This window comes from Notolabrus celidotus, chromosome 7, assembly GCF_009762535.1.
Source record: "Notolabrus celidotus isolate fNotCel1 chromosome 7, fNotCel1.pri, whole genome shotgun sequence".
In the NCBI taxonomy this organism is placed as follows: domain Eukaryota; kingdom Metazoa; phylum Chordata; class Actinopteri; order Labriformes; family Labridae; genus Notolabrus; species Notolabrus celidotus.
In genome coordinates this window covers 7,628,648-7,649,760 of record NC_048278.1, presented here as the reverse complement: position 1 = coordinate 7,649,760, position 21,113 = coordinate 7,628,648, and the positions used below count along the sequence as shown (strand labels likewise).

The window sequence follows — 21,113 nt, the reverse complement described above, 5'->3', positions numbered from 1 at the left end:
AAGATTAAAATAAAGTTTAAAAACTTAGCATCTCACCTGGCGTTGTCTCTGCCGTGGGACTTGATGAAGTTCATGTCTCTGTATTTAGACAGGAAGGCCACCAGCTGGTTGTTGGTCCTGAAATAGAATTTAAATAATTACTTTTCATGGGAAACATATGGTGACACCTCTTTGGAGGTGTAACATTCATTTTGCAGCACAGTTGATGCTAAAGACATTATATTGGTTGGTGGTATAGTATGGAAATATGACCACCTGTTAGAACTTCTACAGAATCAAGAACTTTTTCACAGTTCATGTCCTTTCTGTTAACTCTTTATAAATGTTAAAAGTATATTTACAAAAAATGTATAGATGTCACATAATTTCCAGGTTCAAGGTTCAAGGTAATCTTTATTATCCCAAAGGGCTAATTTGTTGTACAGCTAGCAGCAAGCACACACAAAAGAAGAAAACACAACATCTCACACCAAACAATATAAAACTCCTGGAATCATTCATTTAAGACACCAATGGCAACAATGACAAAATATTTTTTTAATCTATTCATCCTGCATTTTGGTTCCAAGGATAGACTCAACCTTCTTTAAAATCCTCCACTTATAAAGCGGAGAAAGCTCAGTCAAGGTTGTACCTGCACTATACCAAACAACTTTACGAAGCCTTGCAGCTGTTTTTTTGTTCTAGTGATTACATGAACCATACCAGCTAACAAAGATAAAGGTCAGGATTGATTCAACAAAACAACTGTAAAACATTTTCATAGAAGTCTTGTCGACGTTAAAAGACTGAAGCTTTCATTAAAAATACAAGCGCTGGTTTCCTTTTTTACAAACAGCACAGTGATACTTAAAGGTCTGTTTCTTCCCAGGTATTTGTACCTCTGTACCAAGCGGCAACCTCCGGTATCAAAATATGGGGCACATGCGGAAGTGCTATAAACTGCAATTCATTGAGCATCCACTTGAGGCTGGCTGCAGCAACACAGCAAACCACATACACACCCATTAAAATAAGAAGATCTTAACAGCATTAATAAACATGTTTACAGCCTGGTTCAAAAAACGGCTTGGCTCTACGTAGCTAATTTCTCTATCGGCACATACTGCATTAGTGGGGAATTTTTTTCTATCGCGATGGTTCAAAAGATATTAAGATTACGAGTGTTTGCCCAAATAAGGACATGACTGACTTGATTGACAGGCGGGAACACGGCTGTTGGCTAGAAGGCTCAACATTACCGATATGGCTCCAGCTGACGATTCGCTTCAAAACAGCACTCAGGGACAGATGGGTGACGTCACGGATACTTCGTCCATTATTTATACAGTATATGCTCTGTACACACTCTACTGCCTGACCACTGATTGCAACTGGAGATATGACAGTCGGCTACTTCCTGAAATTAACTGTCATTCTCATTTCAAACTCCCTCTCTGCAAAATCTCAAAAAAGCTTTTGATCTTTTATTTTGAAAGTCAGTTGCATGTGCATGAAAATATCTACAGTAATTGAATGTTATTATTGATGCTTAACACAGTTAGAATGCTGAGTTTTCTGTCTTGCAGAGACTATATATACACTGATGCACTGCCGCAGCCGTAGCCTCAGCCTTGCTTGGCTGGAGTTTATCTGTTACTCTGGCTGGGATAAATACGGCAGAGTATCTCAGCCAGGAAACTATAAAACGTATCCTTACCAAGAACATCCTCTGCACTTATATTATGGGATGAAATTGTCTCTGTTCAAAGCAAAGAATGCTGGCAGCTTTGAATAGAAATGAAAGTAAAAAACAAACAAAAGATGGAGAAGCCTTTTCAGCAAACAACAAACAAAAAAAGTTGAATTCATACGTACTTATCTTATAATGCAACCACAACCCAGCGTCATCTCTTCCTTCCTTGATATTTTTGAACTGGAGACTTTGAGATTTCACTTGTGTTCATGCACACTGGATGAGTGTAAAAACAAACTGCAGCACTACAACATTTTTTCTAAGCAGGGCAGGACTTTGATGTTTAGAAGAGAAACTTCTGAGTTTTCAGGGTCTTGAAGTCGCACACTGATCAATTAAAGACCCCTGGCTGCGCTCAGTGTTAGCCCCTCAGTCCCTTCATGCCGTTAAAAACTATTTGGGATTATACAAAGAATCGTGCTTTCCATGATTTTGATGAATGACTTCATGCTGCTAATACACTGTAGAACAGTCTGCTTCCTTGCATACAGGCCAGACAGGCTAAAAGCTTTGCTCTGCAGGCTATGCCCCAGTCAATGGCTCTAACATTTCATCTGTGGTGGAGCCTTTCATGATGGTTTGGCTTGCCTCTCTAAAAGAGCAGTGAGGCTCTGGTAAAAAGCTCAAGGATCATTGGGGGGAGGAACAAGCGCATATTAATGTCATTTTCTCTTGAAGGAGCAATTTCACAGCCTGGGGGGCTTATCTAAGGAGGTCCTGAGCCATAAAGCCTAACTGATGATGTGCTGTACAGACACATGCAGTCATCTCTGCCTCTGCTTCCTGCACACACACAAACATACACACACACACACACACACACACACACACACACACACACACACACAAGCAAAAACGCCGTGCCCGTGGAGCTGCTTGCCTGCACACTAACAATACAGTATACATGCACAGAGACACACAAACGCTCACAGACACGCACAAACACAGAGCGAGGGGAATTCATGTCAAGCTCCAGATTTGCCACCTGAGTGGTCACCCTGTCCACTGGGTCTAGTTTGCTTACTGTCAGCCCTGTGGCTGCTCGGCTCACAGCGGCATTCACACACACCTACACACACACACACACACACACACACACACACACACACAGACACGCACACGCAGACACAGACACAGACACACACACACAGACAGACAGACAGACAGACAGACAGACAGACAGACAGACACACACACACACACACACACACAGACACACACACAGACTGACACACACACACAGACATTGCTTTGGGCTTCAACCCTCTTCACACCTGAATATGTGCCAGTTTCAATATCTAAGGCAATCAACCTTAAGATTATGTCATTGTTTCACATTGTGTGAAAAAGTTCATTTACACTTTCTACAAGCAAACTTTAAAGTTAGCTTTGAAGAGAGGAGTTAAATTCAATGGCTGACAGGGAATGGACCCACGCTCTAAAACACTCAAACAGATGAGAGGAGGATCAAACTTTCATCACGTTTCTCCTTGAAAATATACAAAAAGTTCTGACACTCCACATTAAAATCCCTGTCCACTTTGTACATTTTTTTTTCTTCTTTCTAAATTTACGCCTTTAGAGTTTCATTTGAAATGAGTGAGGTGTAGTCAGATTTATAAAGGCTTTTTCACAATACAAATGCAGCCTATCACATATGGAACAAAGCTAAACTTTGAGATACATCAGTTTCCCAAGGCTGAGATGACAGAGTAAGAGAGATTAGTAGATACGACGCCTGCAGCCAGTCATTGTCTCTCAGAGCTCAGGCTTCTTTAAAGCTGCTGTAAAGTCTATGAAAGGGGCTTTAAGGGAGAAAAAAAGAGGTAAGAGCAAGGAGACTGTAGATAAAAGCTGGGAAAGACGGCTGTAGTCAGACAAAGCAAGCGTGTAACTCATCCTCTGGCCTCTCTGGACACACACACACACACACACACACACACACACACACACGCACATAGTATACCTCCCCCTGGACACACAGCCCCTCTGCTGGTGTGAGGGGCTCTAGGTTTGCCTTTGAGAGCCATCCATGCGGCAGGACAGACATTATCAGGGAATTAGAGGGGAAATAATGCTCGTCTCCAGTCCCACTGATAACAACAGCAGTAGTCAGGGCAGTCCAGGGCTGGGGGCCCCCTTTCCTGCCAGCCCATGAACTGTGTGTCACAGTGGAACAAAACCAATGCCATTTTGGCAGCGTGCCTCCAAAATACTGTACTTGAATGTACTGTACTGTAGGAGAAGACGGGCACAGGTCCACATTACATGTTGTTAGCTGAGTAAATGAATCACTGCATGATGATTTAAGATGTTTTGGAAGGTAAAGGTCAGACAATTCTCCCATCCCAATACATCCATCCCACAAGAGCTTCTGATGAAGCACACTGGCAGCCCTTCAAAGTGTTACGTTTGCAGTTTGTCCAAAAAGAGATGCTTGCTTATTTCAACACATTTTTAGTGTTATGGTGAGCTATAGTAAGTCTGTAATGATAACTTATGCTGAGGTGTTTGTTTGATAAGGTGAGTTTTTCTGACCGTCTAATCCCATTCTGAAAGACATCAGGAAGAACTGTCAGCAACAAACAGATGAATGGTAGTCAAGTTCTTGCTTGAGGACACATACGTGTATATCATTTTGTCTTTCATCAGGACCTCAAGTCAGCAATAAACTTTGTAAGAGAATTGAAAGGAATAAGTGGAACTTTTGCTCCCTCTCACAGGGGCTTGATCCAAGGCCTTCCACTTAAAAGGAAGGATCTGAAAGTTGAACTCAGTAAATGTGCAGTGTGCAGACTTAGTCAAATCCAAGCAGCAGTTCCAAATGCACTTGCTAAGATGCAAGAGTTCAATTTCCATATTTCCATATTGCATGGATCCAAAACATGCAGTTCCCTCTTGTTCCCCTTCCCTAACTGCTTATTCTTGCTCCCTCGCCTCTCCCTGTCATCTCTGCCTCTCGGCTTCCTCTTTCGCTCCATCAATCCTTTCGTTTCCCAACAGATGGGGCTTAAAACCTCCACTGTCAGCCCTTTTCTAAACAAAATCACCCTCATGCAAATGAGGTGACAAGAAAAAAAAAAAAAGTCAACAGTGCTTTGGCGCACAAATCACAAATACCTTTAATCATGCACCGAAAGATAGACAGACAGACAGTCATAAAGATCTGCCTACGGACATGGTAGATACCCACTCATATACACAGACAGGAGGCAAGACATACTGAACTATGCAGACGGCAAGACATGAATGATGTGCACACACTGGTGTGCATGCACACACATATACAAACAGGCACAGACAGCATGTCAGCAACGTCCACCGATATGGTGAAATTTTAAACACAACAAGACCGAACTTGTCCTCAAACCAAAAACACATTTGACCCTGCATCTTGTCTCCAGCTGTTAGACATCAGACTCAGCTTCCTTTTACCCAGTGGCCATTACAGCTTGTCTAAATTCAACGGGTGGACATCTGGCTGCACAGAAGAGATAACTCTCTCCTTAATAGGAAGATTTTAATTGGCTGCTGCAGAGCTACATCAAAAACCCAGCAGACCCTGGACTCCCAGAAGGACTATAAACTGATAGAAAAAAAGGAAAAGTCACAGAATTTTTCATCCAATCTGCTTGTTCCATGACTTCACATCCAGTTGACGTAGACTTTGCTGCTTTAATTACCCTTTACAGCTTTTTTAAAGGGCTGTTCTACAGTTTGAGGACAACTTTTCGAACTGTACAGTAAACAACAAGCCGGGAAAGTCAATAGGAATTGACCCTGGGCAATTAAATTGTAATCAGTTCACCATGTAACCCATTCAATGGAGTGCGAGCAAGGAAGCAGGGACTTGGAGGAGAATGCGTTAACAAATAGTGTTTTCGAAAAGCAGAGATTCTACTTTATTGATCGGTTTGCTTTGGAGTGACTCTTATTTAAAGCTCACAGTTAACCACAGGGGCCCAGATCAGTGTGTATTGAATTTCCTCCATATTGGCTGAGAGAGCGCTGCTACTGTTGTGCCCTGGTGACTGCTTTTGTCACCGGTATTAGATGTTTTGCCCTCATCCTCACTTCATTTCCTTGCAGGACAATTCATTACCTTGCCTGCCCTTCTCAGGACTCCCTCACCACCCTTTACTTAAGTCCACTCTCCGTGAGATCCATCTTCGTTACCTGATGGGGTAGTCGGCAGCACTGAGGTTGATGAAGAAATCCCAGCTCCAGTCCCTCATGGCCAGCAGGTCGGCCATGCTGCGAAGATACATGGTCAGCAGACTGGCACCACCCCAGATGGTGGCCATGCGCCAGGGTGTCACCCTCACGTTTGGATACTGGGCAGCCAAGGCATGCACCTGTCTGTGTAAGTAGTTGGAGCGCTGAAACAAAGTAAGTGATCACACATTAACTTCCACTGTTAGTCCTACAGAAATGATATCTTTACGAGTCATCATCATCGGAAAAGAAAGACACTTGCAAGCATTAGAAACTTCATTGATAAAACAACAGACTCAAAGGTGTGGCTCACCTGATCCACGTGAATGTAGTAGTAGTGCGATGTGTGGTAGATGGCTTTGAAGAGGCGGTGAAACTGGCGTGACGCTCGTCCGTGGACCACCAGTACAAACGCTATTCTAACTGGTTTTGATGGAAAGCTCTCGGCTGAGTCCTCATCCCATTGGATGTTTGCATTGGCTTTACCTGCGAGGCAGAAAGAGCATCATGTCTAAACTGATATAATCATACCAGAATACAAGTCATGTTTCTCATTTAATTCACAATATACTGCATGGATTCTTCCTCAGTAATATAATCAGTGATTGTCTGCTTGATTGATTATCAAATCAAACTTGATGTTAATTTGATCATCCACGAGAGGCACAAACAGAACTGTTTGTATTTATATGATGATGAACACCTTTAGTATCTTGAGTACATGGAAGGACAGAGAAAGCAATCCTAAAGGCATAATGAATATAGTTATTAGTGGTAATTAAATGTTATTTTGATTAAACAGTAAATGGGAATAGCTACATAAAAAGGTTGCTAGGTAACATAGCAAGTAGCAACTGGAGTGGTTTGATTACTATATTAGCTGCCATGTCAAAATTGAATATTAAGTGGGTGTTTTCCATTGTTATATAGTGTAACACTGCCTTAAACATGTTTAACCACCAAAAAGATGCTCTCTTAAAGATAAACAGACTATTAATCGTTATGCCTTATACTAGCTGTGACAGGAAGGGGTAGCATGGATAACTTCCCTCAGGAGATGACATTGGTCATGATTTGTAAAGGAAGCCATGCTACGACTGAGATAAATATAGATACATGAAAAAATTGAAATTAAGTCAACAACTCTTTCATCTTTGTTAAGGAAAAAATAACCCCAAACCAATCATCTATTCTATTGTGTATTGTGTTGTAAGTTATAAGTATGGCATTTCCAACCACATCAACTACAGGAATCCTCTCAGCCATTCCTCCGGGGCTTTCAGGGTCAAACATGGTGTGAAGATGTTCCATCAGTCCTCTACCAGGCAAAACTCCCAATAGATATATTGGATTTCACACAAATGACAAATACAATTGTGGAGGCCAATGCCCACTTGGTTCTGGTCTGCAAAGCCACTATCAAATTAAATAATTCCAACCATCCCTGGAGAGCCATTGGTAATTTCACATATCCTCATTGTGTGGTTTTGTACCACCCTTGACCGCAAACAAAACAAACACTCGCTCTTCAAGCCTTCGTTGCAGCACTTCTGTACCACCAAGTACCCCAACATCGTTGCAGACATTGTTGATTTTTAAGTCTCCAGTTATTACAGAGAATGTGCACACGCAGCTTATGAGACATGTTTGTTCACAGAACGTGCCGTGAGGAGATTAATGACTTTAATTTGGGACTGCAGTTCCCAAGAGTCTGTCTGTGCTGAAGAAAGGAGGAAGCTCAGGGAATACTAAGGCGGAGGCTGTGTACTCCCCTGAGGTTAGGTTCCTTCAAAAAGCCCCTCCCGGCTCATCTCTCTGCCTGGCCCGAGGGTCCTGTAATTACTCTAAATTTTAGGGCAAGTGTCCTACATGTCTTCTCTTTACAAGTTGACAGGATGGGCTAAGAAGGTGTACTCCCTCTTGTTAGACTAATCTTATTCTTTCAAATTTAAGGGCAGGTGTTCACCACGGCTTTGTTTAGGTTGACCACAAGTTGGGTTAATGGCTTGTTCCCTTGGCTCCCATTGGCCTTACTTATTTCTGGCTTACCTCTCTCTCTCTCTCTCTCTCTCTCTCTCTCTCTCTCTCTCTCTCTCTCTCTCTCTCTCTCTCTCTCTCTCTCTCTCTCTCACTCTCTCTCTCTCTCTCTCTCTCTCTCTCTCTCTCTCTCTGTGTGTGTGTATGTGTGTGCGCGACAGCTCTGGGGGGGGAAATCTGCTGTGGGCCGTATCAGATTGAACGGTAATTGGTGGCCAGCTAAGAAGGTTCACTGGTTTGCTTTGCACACGGATAATTGGCCAGTCGCTCCACAAAGCACTTTGAGAGTGTGAGCTATGCTAGCTAGCTGAACTAATGAGCACTGCTATGTGTGTCAGGACTTAAATTTTACTGTCAGTTTTGTCGAGCATGTGTGTTTATCTGCTGAAGAGCCTTACATGTCCTTTTTTTTTTTCACTGAAATGAAAAGCACCTGAAAAGACCTCAGGCTTATTCTGAGAGAAAAAAAAGAAACAGAAGCCCTTCACTTGAACTCATCACTCTTCATCATCCCCTCCAATGCCATCAATCTTTTAAATGGCCTCTCCCTCATCTGCTATCACCCCACTCTCTTCTTCCATCTTACTGTGTAACTTCAGGCTTTTACCCACCCTACATCTTAACTGCTCATATAAGAGGTTAGCGCTAGAGCTGGGCTACATCCCTAAGGACTTGTTTCAAATTGCATTTAAAAATGTCTCAGGGTGTTTACCCCACCCACAAAGCCAGGATTTGAAAGATGGAAAGTATCCATGGGATATGTTCAATGAGCAGAAGAACATTTCAACTTGCAATTTAACCAACTGAAGTAGAGCTAACACAACCCCTAAACCTAACACTTACACATCATAACCTTTAAAGTTGAAATGGTGACATTTTTAGCACTTAGTTGTGTACTACATATTCAGCAGACACACAGCAGCAATAGCTTTCACTGAGCATCATTTAGCTTTCATTTTGCTTCAACAACCAACTAATACCATACAGTAGGGCTGAACGATTTATTGATTTCTGATCGAAATTGCGATTTCAGACAACGCAATCATGTGACCGCCAAAGCTGCCTTTTTTTGCAGCACTCCTGACTGACCCAGGATCTGTTGTGTCAACTATTTTACACATACATGCCATCTCCCTTTCATCCTGCCAAGCTCACCAATCAGAAGCGGCATGCTACTCATGCACAAGTTGTTAATTCTCTGTTAGTTTGTCCTGAGATGCAATTCTGTTTATGAAAGAGCAGTAAAGATCCAGTGTTATAAATGAAATAACTATAGCAGCTTTCAGTGTGATTATATGATTTTAACACTAATTGTTTGCACTAGCTTGAAGCTACATTACTTGGCACAAGATCACTGACTTTTTACTAACTCATACTGGAGAAACACAGCCAAGTCATATCAATATAAGCTGAGTTAGCATTCAAAGGACAAAGAAACTGAATGCATCTCATGTATTCAGTGATGCTAATACCAAAGCTAACACTATTGGTAATTCAGCCAAGGCCCCAAGGGCAGAATGCCGATCAAATCAAATTGGACAATTTTCTGCTAACAAGGTTAGGACTTGAATTTGGATGGGGTACAGAGGAGGAACGAGCGAGAGAGAGAGAGAGGGAAAGATATAGGGAGAGAGAGAGAGAGAGAGAGAGAGAGAGAGAGAGAGAGAGAGAGAGAGAGAGAGAGAGAGAGAGAGAGAGAGAGAGAGAACATTGGCAGGCAGCAGGCAGGCAGACAGAGTAAGAAAGAAAAGTGATTTAATTTAGCTGTTGTGTTGTTACAGCCCAGCCACCAGGGGAAAGCCCTTTTCATTTCTTTGTCTCCTTTGATCAAACTGTCGGTTTGAGTGGGATGGTGAGTTGCTGTGTGAGATGACAGGAGCTTAGGCGCAGACAAACGATACTCCTGCACTTGGAAAGGGGAATGCACAAAAGTTGCTAAGTCACGGTGCCTCATTGAGTTCCCAAAACATGAGCGAGGGCCAGGAAGGTATCTGACTGTAACAGGCAGGATGTATAATAGCTTTCTCCTCCTCCCCTGCTGTCCATGCTGTATTCAGTCCACTCCCATGTGTATAAATGCGAGTGTGTATGTGCCGCTTTCCCAAACATGGTTGGTGATGCATGCTGCTCGCTTATGGTGGCATCCGCAACAGATTATGTTTACAGAATCCACAACCAGACTGCAGATGTCCATAAATTTTCAGAGAAGAAAAGCCCATGTATGTGTCTGTGTGTGGGTCTGTGCAGGGAAAAAGAAAGAAGAACCTGTGTTCTGTGGCCAGCATGACAAAACAAATGAAAATTGGGAACCAATTTGGAATAAATACAAGCAGCATCCTCATTTCTCCAACAATTTACACCACTGATTATACAGCACAATAAAGACACTTCTGGCCTTTGATGAGAATTTCAATTACAAGAGAATATTTTTTTTACCATGTGCTAAAAACAGACTAGTTGGGCAACTCTTTTTGTACTCAGCTCATATAAATGTCTATGTAGCCTCCAACCATGGGGAGTCAGTGGAAACAATGCAAAGAGAATCAAATGTCCAACAATGACAGAAGGCAAAATGACAACCTGTCGGCATCTTTTCCAGAAGGTCTTTCATTTTGTTTTGTTCTTAGTTAGTCTGCTATATAAGTATCAACTCGAGCAGATATCTTTAATGGCTTATTGATTTCCTGAAATTGCATCTATCTAGGCAGCTTCTTTATATGATTTATAAAAGATGTTTAAACAGAACTGCAGTAAGGATCTCTTAAGTGTGCCTTCTGTTTTTGCTGCTTTCACATAGTGGCTGCATTTGGAGCATTTATCCATCCTCATTATCTAACAGTGCACAGAATTTGGTAAGAAAGGATATGCTTGAACATAATCTCTTACCCAGTGTTAACGTACTTCAAGTCGGCTTCTTTCACATTTATTTTAAGCACTAATAAGAAATATGAACTATGAGGACTTCAAGGTTCTTAAGATATTTTCTGAAGTAGATTCTATCTAGGACCAGAAACCAACATGAAACTCACATTTTCTTGAACAGTTTTTGTTATTTCAAATCAGGTATCTGTAACTATTTCTTGATTTTGTTAATGCATTTTATACCTGCTGTGGGTGTGTAGGAAAAATTTATTTTTGTGAACAATGTGCTGAAGTCAATGGTTGTATAAAAGTGTGAGTGCTGGTGTTGTGCATACTGTCTTAATAAATAATAATAAAAAAAATAATTTTGGTCCTAAACGTTAGCTTTGATTGTCTCTTTTTTCTCATTCAAATTAAATCTTGTTCTGAAAAAAAGACGGTAGGTAGCTATTGACTGATTCAGTACAGCTTTGTGCAGAATGCAAAGTGACTGCAATGACTAACACACAAAACCATTTCTTTAACTTAAACCAAATAATCAATCTTTAATTATGGTGCTTAATGACTTACCCTCGATAGGGCAGTAGCGAGTGACCTTCTCGGGCATTAACTGCCCCTCCTTGTGTCTGCAGTACACCTCAGCGATCTGTTGTCGGCACTCTTTGCTTTTGGCCCTGGACAGAGCAGAAATGGCTTCCTTTCCACTGATCTCACACTTGGGTGGCTGATCGTATGTCACTTCCAGTGGCGCAGAGGTTGCCTGCCTCCTGTGTGGGTGCTGATGTCGGTGCTGTGACTGAGCCTGCTGGACCTGTGAGGTACGGGAGTGCTGCCGTGAGACCCCTGCCACACTCTGACCTCCTGGCAAGGACGCATTGTGGCCGACCATTGGTGACTGGTGGGCCACAGGCAGGACTTCATTTGAGCTGCGGCCCAGACTGGGTGAGCTCTCCTTCCAGGCCTGCTGCTGCGCGTGCGCCTTCTCCTGCAGATGCCCCCGCTGCTGCTTGCTGCTGGTGGCCCCTACAGACTGCCGGTGTGGCTGTGAGCGCGCACCAAAGTTACTATTGTCAATGTTCTCAAAGTCTTTGGGCACAGAGTTCTCATTGTTGCTGTCCACTCTACTTTTCTCCTTTGGCCGATGGGAGTAATATCCATCCTGGAACAAGAAAAACAACAGAGGCGTTGGGTAAATAAAGGGGAGTGTGAAAAAAGGAGGGAGGACACAAACAAGAAAAACAAGATCAGAATTGAGTGAGCGTGGTGCATATCAAATGTCGGATTAACAATCAATGTGCCATGAATGAGTGGGCAGCGCTGCGTTGAACCGTGAGGCATGAAATGAAGCAGCAAGGTATTGAGTGAGGGGACTACAAGGTGCAACCTAACTGGAGGTGATGCAGGGCTGAGGGCTCTGCCGCCCCGTGCCATCATCAGATTAGACCTGGTTTCAATTAGATTCCCTCTCAAATGGGCCCAGCACTCCGTAAACAGATTACCAAGGAGGGATAAAGGGCCAGAATATGACTGTGAGATAGTGCGACTATTGGTGTGTGCGTGTTCTTCTTTAGTGGAGCCACATGAGAATGTGAAGAAATTGTAGTGGTGTGGCGTGTGACTGGAAAGGCTGCACTTGACAGCGCAGTGTGTCTGCATATGTGAGATAGAGTGTGTGTGTGTGTGTGTGTGTGTGTGTGTGTGTGTGTGTGTGTGTGTGTGTGTGTGTGTGCGTGTGTGTGTGTGTGTGTGCATGTGTGAACGTCTGAATGTACAATTTCCCTATCTTTCCAGCAGAATAGGTTGAAAGCGAAGGAGGGGCACAGGGGAGAGCAGAGAAGGAAAAAGGGTAATGAGTGAAAGTGGGGAGTGCGAGGCGAAGGAGCGCTGACACGAGGCATGAGTTCTGCTTCCGGGAGTCGCTGCCTTTCTCCACTGAAATGTGCTCTGATGCATCTAACAGAAAACTAAAGAAAGCTGCCTGGCTTCCACACCACTGTTGCACACCTTGCTAGACACAGAGGAGAGCAGGCAGAGAGGGAAAAGTGAAGGGAACACAACGACAAACTGCAGCTGAGGAGAGATAGAGCTCAGAACAACACTGATTTGTTTCTCCACTTACAAGACACAGAAAATAGGAGAGAGGAGCGGAGGGAGAGTTAAGTGCAATGTAATGTAGGTGAGACAGAATGGAAGCAGGTAGGTGAGAGACACAAAAAGAAGTGAGATGCTATTGTGAGGCAGCCAAGAAGCATAGTAATGTCTCACCAGCCCTAAAGCAAGGCACGTTATCAGCCCATCAACTATCCCTCTCTGCAAACAGCTTGTAGCAGCACAATTACAAAGCTGGCTGCATGACACACTTTTACATTGAGAGAGACAGAATGTGGGGTGATAGTATAGAAGTGAAACAAGAAAAAACAAACTAGATAAAACAGAGGAGGAGTAATATTCTCATTGTCAGCTCCTCTTTAGCTGCTTCCTTGGCAGAGGTATGAAAACTGGCTACCTCTAAGCCTCTTTCTCTCCTCCTCTCCCTGTAACTCTGACTTCTCTTATTTTTCGCCTTTCCCCCTATTTTTCCCTTCACACTTCTCTTCACACATCCTGATTCCACCCCTCTGCCCTCCTCCCTTCACCTCTCATCCCTTATGCTCCACACCTCGCTCCCCTTCTCCCATCATCTGCTCCCAATTTCACATCTCTCACACCTCCTTTTCTCCTTCCCCTTTATTCTCAGCTTCATCCCTGCTCCTGCCTGTCATAACCTCTCCCCTCCCCTCCTTGTCTCTCTGTACTTTCTTCACCCTGCCAGTTTAAATAGACCGTGTTGTCTGAATGGCAGAACCTGCTAATCCTGCGTGTAACAGCTGCTAAGGCCAGTGATCACCTAAAAGAAATCCCTACTTGCCGAGTTTCAAAGGGAATGCTTTAGGAGGCTAATCCATGCAGTGCAAGTCACTGGATGTTTGCAGAGGTAAAATGAGGCAGTGTGCATTCACGATTATGTGCCTACAGAGCATGCTTCTGGTGGATTTTTTTTGACTAAAAGAGAGAAACTAGAGAAGACACAGCATGTGTTTGCCCTGGAAAAATGGATACTCTCACTTTGAGCTTCTCAGCGAGAGATGAGAGGGTTAGGGACTCAGTCAAATTGGAAAAATTCCCAAGTGAGAAAAAGTTAAAAACAAAAGAATTTGAGTGGCAATCAATCAATCAATGTTGACAGAAAACATTAGCTAATAAACCTTTTTCCATATTTTTTGATTCTGATCAGAATACCCAAAATCTTCACCCAAGTGCACAAACCCCCCTCTTAACAAAATTTGCAATATTAGCACAGCAAGGCCAAGTGAGGCTTACATAAAGCATCTCTGTCTATATTGCACAGCAAACAAAGCGTGCTGTATGCAACTTGTTACCAAAATAAGTCGTGATTTCAATACATTCTGCACATTGCATTGGTAGGTTGACACCATTGGGGATGTGCATGACCTTTAACACCAAGAAATAGAAGAGCAGATCAACATCAATTTGATGTCAAAGCCAAGACACGGTTAGTTTAGCCTGAGTGCAAAAATTGGAAAACGGACAAGCATCAACCTTTCAAGTAATCAAAGGTGCAGTGTGGAGTGTTTTGCAGCATTTAGCAGAACAGACTTGGTAGAAATTAAGATATTCTTCTTAATAAATTATTCCATGAGTGTATCGTCACTAGAGTACAAAACTAATTTTGTTTAAGACAGAGTTATAATGAGCCGGTTCCTTTCCACCAAAGCTGCCATTTTGCATCACCATGTTTTTACAGTAGCACAAATCCAACAAATTATTAATGACCATATGTGTTTTTTGCATTGAGTGAGTGACCATCCGAAATGTTCTACATGGAAGAAGTAGTAGAAGAAGAAGAACTTTTTTCTGGTTGTGTGTAAGATCATTTGTGTTAGTAGGAATTTTTGATAGCAGACACGTGACAGATGGAGGCTCGCACCTACATGCATCACAGCAGCTTCTCGTCCTGAAGGCAGCTGTAGAGCTTCACCAACAGGCTGGATGAGCAAGGGTGCATTTAAATCTAGAATCAGACTGCTAGATACCACTAACTTTCCCATTTCTACACCTTAAAGCATGCAAATGACATGCTGCCACTTTGTGCAAAAGTATTTCTCTCCTCACAACCAGCTCAGAGATGCCAGGGAGTTAAGAAACAGGATAGGATATGTTAAGTTAAGCTAACCAGCTGGTGAACCTTTTAATTTACCACACAGACTTGAGAGTGAGTTAAGACTTCTTGGCATCTTTCCTGAATGTCAATCTATTTCTTTAAGCTCCAGGTGAAGTAAGCTGGCAGTGACACCGCTTACTACAGGCTACAAACGTAGACTGATATTACAGTAGAGTTTTTAACCGAGCAGAAAATGAGGTGACATGGACTGATGGATCAAAAGCATGTTGGCTGAGAAGGCGCGCTGTAATGTTGTCAAAAAGAAAACAGTTAAAGTTATTTACAGCACTAAATCAGTGGCAGTTGGGTCTTATCTTTAAATCATAATCAGGGTGAGGAGATCAAACAGCAAATCACAACCTTCAACAAGCTGGAACCTGCACTTTTCTTTTTCCATATTACCTTGATGAATAAAAAAATTCCAAACTGTCAAAATCATCCTGAAATATTTATGCCGAATAGACTGATTACTCAACTTCTGGTCCAGGCATGAACTTGCTGAGTACCACACTGCTTTACTGTAACTGCTTCTTTTAGGGTCGAGAAGGCAAAAAGCGTCATAAAGATGTAGATTTGTTGCAAATGATTAAACCCTGTTAACAGTCAGATGCAGTTAGCTCCATGTGGCCCTTCTGTGAAAATAAGGACTATTTGTAAACTGGCACTGAGGAAATTCCTGTGGATAAATAAATAAACAAATAATCCTCACAGAGCTCCCTTCTCTCTCTCTCTCTCTCTCTCTCTCTCTCTCTCTCTCTCTATCTCTCCCTCCTCCTGTGCACAAAGGACTCCAGCAGCCATGTTGCTCTTTAATCTCAGGGACCGGGCTCCAAGCAGGAAGTGGTGGGGCACAGAATTAATCGTAGTGGCGGCCATTGAAGATAGGGGCTGCTGCACTGGGCTGCAGATGGGGCTGGGAGCTGGGGGCAGCTATCGATTGTTACAGGGGGAAATGTTTTCTACTCTCAGGGAGTGTTGACGAGGCTGAGCCAGGATTGCCTGGCATGCTGTGTGCTGGTTCTGCACACTCACAAAAAACACACAAACGGCCCTCCCAGAGCTCTGCTGAGGAGTGAGGAAAAAGAAGAGGGGGTAAACGTTAAAATCATCCATCACTGGTGGGTACATTTAGAGAGGCCTGTGGGGCTGGGAGTTTCACCCCCCCCCCGGGAATGGTTTAGTCCATTTCTCAATACAGAGCAGGCCTTTTTCACTTCCCCCCATTTCCTCAGCCACAGGGGGAAATATTTCACCTGTCCTCTTTTCTCTTTCTCTTTCTTCCTTTCTCTTCATTCTCCCCAATCTCCTGTGCAGCAGAGAAAAAAAGCACATATCTCTCTCTCAGCACCTGTCCAGCTCCACCGCTCTCCTCCTCCTCCTTCTCCTCTTCTTCCCCTGGCCTGCATATCATCCCTCGCTCTAGGAGGGAAAGCAGTTCATCTGCTCCGCCCCCCTCCCCTCCTTCCTAATGCCATCATTTACTGGTGCAGTCCCACGGTAGATGTGAGGTAGAGCAAGGTAGCAGCACATATCAGTTTCACCCTGCCCCCCCAGTCAGCTTCCTTTAAAAGACATCATTCCTAAGGGCACTGAGCTGAGATAAGCTTCTGCATGTGCCAGCAGAGCATAATCTGTCAACACAAGCTGGTGCATGGACAACCAGGTACACAACTCTACTAACATGAACCAAACATATAGGAAAGTTTGTTAAGATATACAGCACAGCCTTTGTGTGTGTTGGAGGCTGTTGAGTCACCTCAGCAGCGTGCAGGCCGGCTTCTGTTCTGACCTGCCTGCCATGTGGCTAACAAGCTCAGATTAATTACCTGGACTGAATCCCTGCAATACTCTGAGCAAGATGTGGCGTCTGGCATGACACAGGAGACTGATGCAAAGACAGACTTAGTGCACAGCTGCTCGAGCACCTCAGGACACCTCGAGTAGAAATGAGCCAGGCAAGAGCCGGGATGACCTAAATGCTTCAAAGTCTACTTATCACAGCTTATCAGCTGCAGAGTTTGGGTGAGAGAGTGGCTGTTGTTTTCTGCTCACTTGAATTTACAGTTCAGAAATCAAATGCTGGCAAGTTAGACTGAGCTCCTTTTCAGTTCTATATCATACAGCAAGAAGTTAAGTGTTTCAAGGGGTCTGAACAACATCTATCAGTTTAAAAACAGGGTAAGGAAACCTGAAATGAGTCATAGAGAGGTCTTTTTTGATGCTTCAGTCAGGTTGATTTCAGAAGAGATTGTGCTTACTTTCTAGGGTTTTCGTTGCATTCTATCTTCTAGTTATAAATATTTCCTGAGTTACTGCTACCTTTTTCTCTCTCTTTCACCCTTTGGCAAATCCTCTCAATCCCCTTTTCTCCCGAAGGCTAAAACTGGAGGAATGCTGGTCACATGTAATGTAAGTGTGTATGTGTGTGTGTCTGTGCGCAAATGCACGATTAGCGGCTGCTCTGAATGAACCGGCTGGGTTTGGTATGCACAGAAGCCTCTTGTTGTGTGCCCTGCGACAAGCCCCCGAGCTAAAGTGGTGAAAAGGGAGTGTGTCTTTGTGCGTGTGTGTCTGCAGGAGCAAATGTGTTACAAATACCTCGAGGAGACAGACAGTGAAAACTTCAGAAAGCTGAAAAAAAAAAAGAAAAAAGGATGCGTTTCTGAAGAAAAAAGGAAGAAACAAATGATTTCTAAAAGCCTCTGGTCTGAGAATTTTCTTTAACAGACTAATGTTGGTAATCGTCTACTGATGGACGAAGCCCCTGAAAACAATCAAAGTCTTCCACAGACAATGATCCTGACGTTGAGGCTCGGGATGTTCTCTGCGACCAGAGGGCGGAGTCAAACAACCAAACTCATGTTGAGTTTCCACTTCAGATGGATGTTTTTGTGTTGCAATCATTTGGCTATATTTGCCCATATTAAAAATGGGCGAGAAGAAAAAATCAGACCTCTGCACTCTTGACCACTGATTCAAGGAAGATAAAAGGAAGACGAACTGAGTTCCTCTTCTTCTGAAAAAGTCCTATTTTTTTAAATGCAGCAAGCTGTAGAAAAAAGCTCTTCAAAAAGATACAAGACATACCGTACATGAAGTGTTGGGGGTTCTCTTAATAGTTCCTTCAAGGCTTCAGTGGAGTTAAAAAAAATAGTTCTGCTTCCTCTCACAATATGTTTTGCACGCCATTGCAAGACTCTTCAAATCTTTCGCAATCTTTTTTTTCACCAGAGCACAGTTTGTTTTCATAAAACTTTGCCCCCTCAAAGCAGTTGATGGTCTCTGGTGGCTTGTTGATGTATGGAGCACAAATCTTTGCAGTTCAATCATCCTACTGTATAACAGACATTATATTTAAGGCCCTGCACACTCACCGCAATCCCACACAGGTGATTTGTTTCACTTTAGCTGATTAGACCCAGGAGTGTGAGAGCATACACAAACTGAACTCTATTGACACCTCTCTGGGTTATTGATGAAGACCTTTCTACAAAACAATTTTATAGGCTAGCATCAGTGTATACTGTGGCTATTTCACTCTGTTACCATAGACTGTATAAAATATGGACGTAGTATCTGTGATGTCACCCATGTGTTCCTGAGAGCTGCTTTGAAGCCAATCGACGGCAGCAGCCATATTGGGAATGCGGAACTCAACCAGGCAGAGTGTGATGTAGCATGAGTCTCCTAGCCAACAGCTTTGTGTTCCCGACCGGGATTCACGTCAGTCATGTCCTTATTTGGGCAAAACTCATTATCTTAATATCTTCTGAACCGTCACCTTAGAAAAAATTCCCCCGTACAGTGTGTGCCGATAGAGAGATTAGCTTAATAGGGCCAAGCCATTTTTTGAACCAGGCTGTAAACATGTTTAATTATTAATTTGGATAGCCAGCAGAAACTCAAGATAGGTCAGCACCTGGCAAAAACACAACTTGTGTTTTGCACATTTTATTTCATTCTTTTTAACAGGCATGATAGACTTGCAGGTAACATTTTGAAGCTTTTGGACAGGCCTTAGCTAGCTGTTTTCCCTCTTGGCAGTCTGTCTTTGTGCTAAGTCTTATTTCTTTGTGCTAAGCTAAACTAGAAAAATAAAACCAACTTGAGGTAGCTTCCTATTTGATGTACAGTTTGAAAGCTGCATACAAGTTTTTGTCTTGCTCCTCACAAACAAGAAACACACGTATTTTATCTAGAAAGGGAAATGTTTTCTCTGAGAGGTTCTGTTTGCTGTTTCTTACTCAAGTGTAGCACTTCGGTTTCCCTGCAATGCAGTCTAAATCTGTTGCAATACTCTGTAAAAGCATTGGAAAAGTTATTGCTCTTGGATGCTAAAGCATCAATAAAATATAATGAAGATTTGGTTTAGGATAATGGAAGACATTTAAGGGAAATTCCTCAGGCTCTTTCCAAAGTAGCTGTTTTAGCCTCCAAATTGATTGATTCAGTTCCACCTCCTAATATATTCAATCATAAATTCAATAGTCACTTATGTGTTTAAATGACTTCCTCTTTGAAAAAAAATCTTTCAGTCTTTCATACCTCATGTAGCACAGCTCCTCATTAAGTTCCTACTCTCACAATCCTGATGATTTCATTCTGGGATCTAGTTCTATCCTGTTCGTCTATTCATCTGACTATATGACACTGCATAGAAGCACAACAGAAATACACGACCTGATAATGTGCCACTGAATAGGCAGAACACTATGAAGAAGTAAGCTGAAGTGAACTCCACAGGGAATAAAATTAGGAAAGTACAACAAATGTATTCAAATCCAGATTATTCTTTTCTGGAACTTTCCCCCAAAAATGGATTTACTGTAAATAGAGTTGAGAGGTGTCCTCACATAACCTTAAAGATTTATTTTGAGTGTGTACCAACAACAACACAACTCACACTGGGAACAATATTAGAGCTGAAATCCCCAAAGAATGTGGCAAAAGTGAAGCCAGACTGGCTGAGTCTGAGACAAGGTTTGGTTTGCCTCTCCCCCTTAAAAGCCTTTACATGGCATCCCAGGAGCTTTCAGGGGTAAATTAATTAACACACACAAATATACGTGTATCTCCATATCCAGATTCTGTACACTCTGTCTGCACATACAGTACTGTACACACCTCTGCCTACTCATACACAGAAACACACACACACACACACACACACACACACACACACACACACACACACACACACACACACACACACACACACACACACAGACACTCACACACACACTCACATCCTTATCACTTGGAGACTGGTTGGGGTGTGTGCGCCTTATGCCCATGTGTGTGCATGTGCATGCTCCCAAGTGTGTATATGAAGTTATATATGATTTCTCAGCTGTTAAGACAGAAGGCGGAAGCCAGGGAGAGAATTGAATTTAACGGTGTTAGCTCAGTGTTAATGTACAGCACACAGAGCACTGGGTTACAGTCATTCTGTTTTCTGAATTGTTAATTCTATGCAGACATTATAAATTGTGCTCTCGGCAGGTCCGGCATAAACTGTGAAATTAAGACATTGGATTGAAAAAGCTCAATCGATCAATCTTAATCAGTCAATCTTTGTCTAGGCTTTATAGTACCGAATCAAAACAAATGTTACCTCAAGACGCTTTTCAAAAAGAGCAGGTCCAGATTAAAAACTGCGTGCTTTATTTCTCCTGGTGCTGCAATATCTAGGTAGGGGTCGTAATTAAGGCCAGTGCAAAGGTGAGGGCAAATTTTCACATATGATAGATAAGAGAGAAAAGCCCTGTGCAACTCTGTAGCTTCTATAATTCAAAAATACTGATGATTTTGGGGTCAAATGGGCAAGTGAAAAAGGAGGCGAATAAGGACACAACTCTTGCGAAACGATGGCACATCCTCAAGTGATGATATCTTAAGTTGTCCTTATGGAGATAGTTACTGCATTTTATCAAACAAAATATCATGTTCTAGGGTCCATGAATAAACATATAAGTAAAGTAAAGCACGAGTCCATCATCATAAGGGGTTACATGTTTCCTTTATATGCTCGACGTCACTGTA

At 42.7% G+C, this 21,113-nt stretch overlaps 1 protein-coding gene across 1 annotated transcript in view; it reads right to left on the bottom strand.

Annotated features, from left to right (window-relative positions):
- Positions 1–21,113, bottom strand: part of LOC117815234 (xylosyltransferase 1-like) — an 87,140-nt gene that overhangs the window by 29,340 nt on the left and 36,687 nt on the right. The window contains 4 exon segments of the mRNA XM_034686824.1: positions 37–117; positions 5,912–6,114; positions 6,264–6,436; positions 11,420–12,008. Of these exon segments, the coding sequence (XP_034542715.1) occupies positions 37–117; positions 5,912–6,114; positions 6,264–6,436; positions 11,420–12,008 (1,046 nt within the window).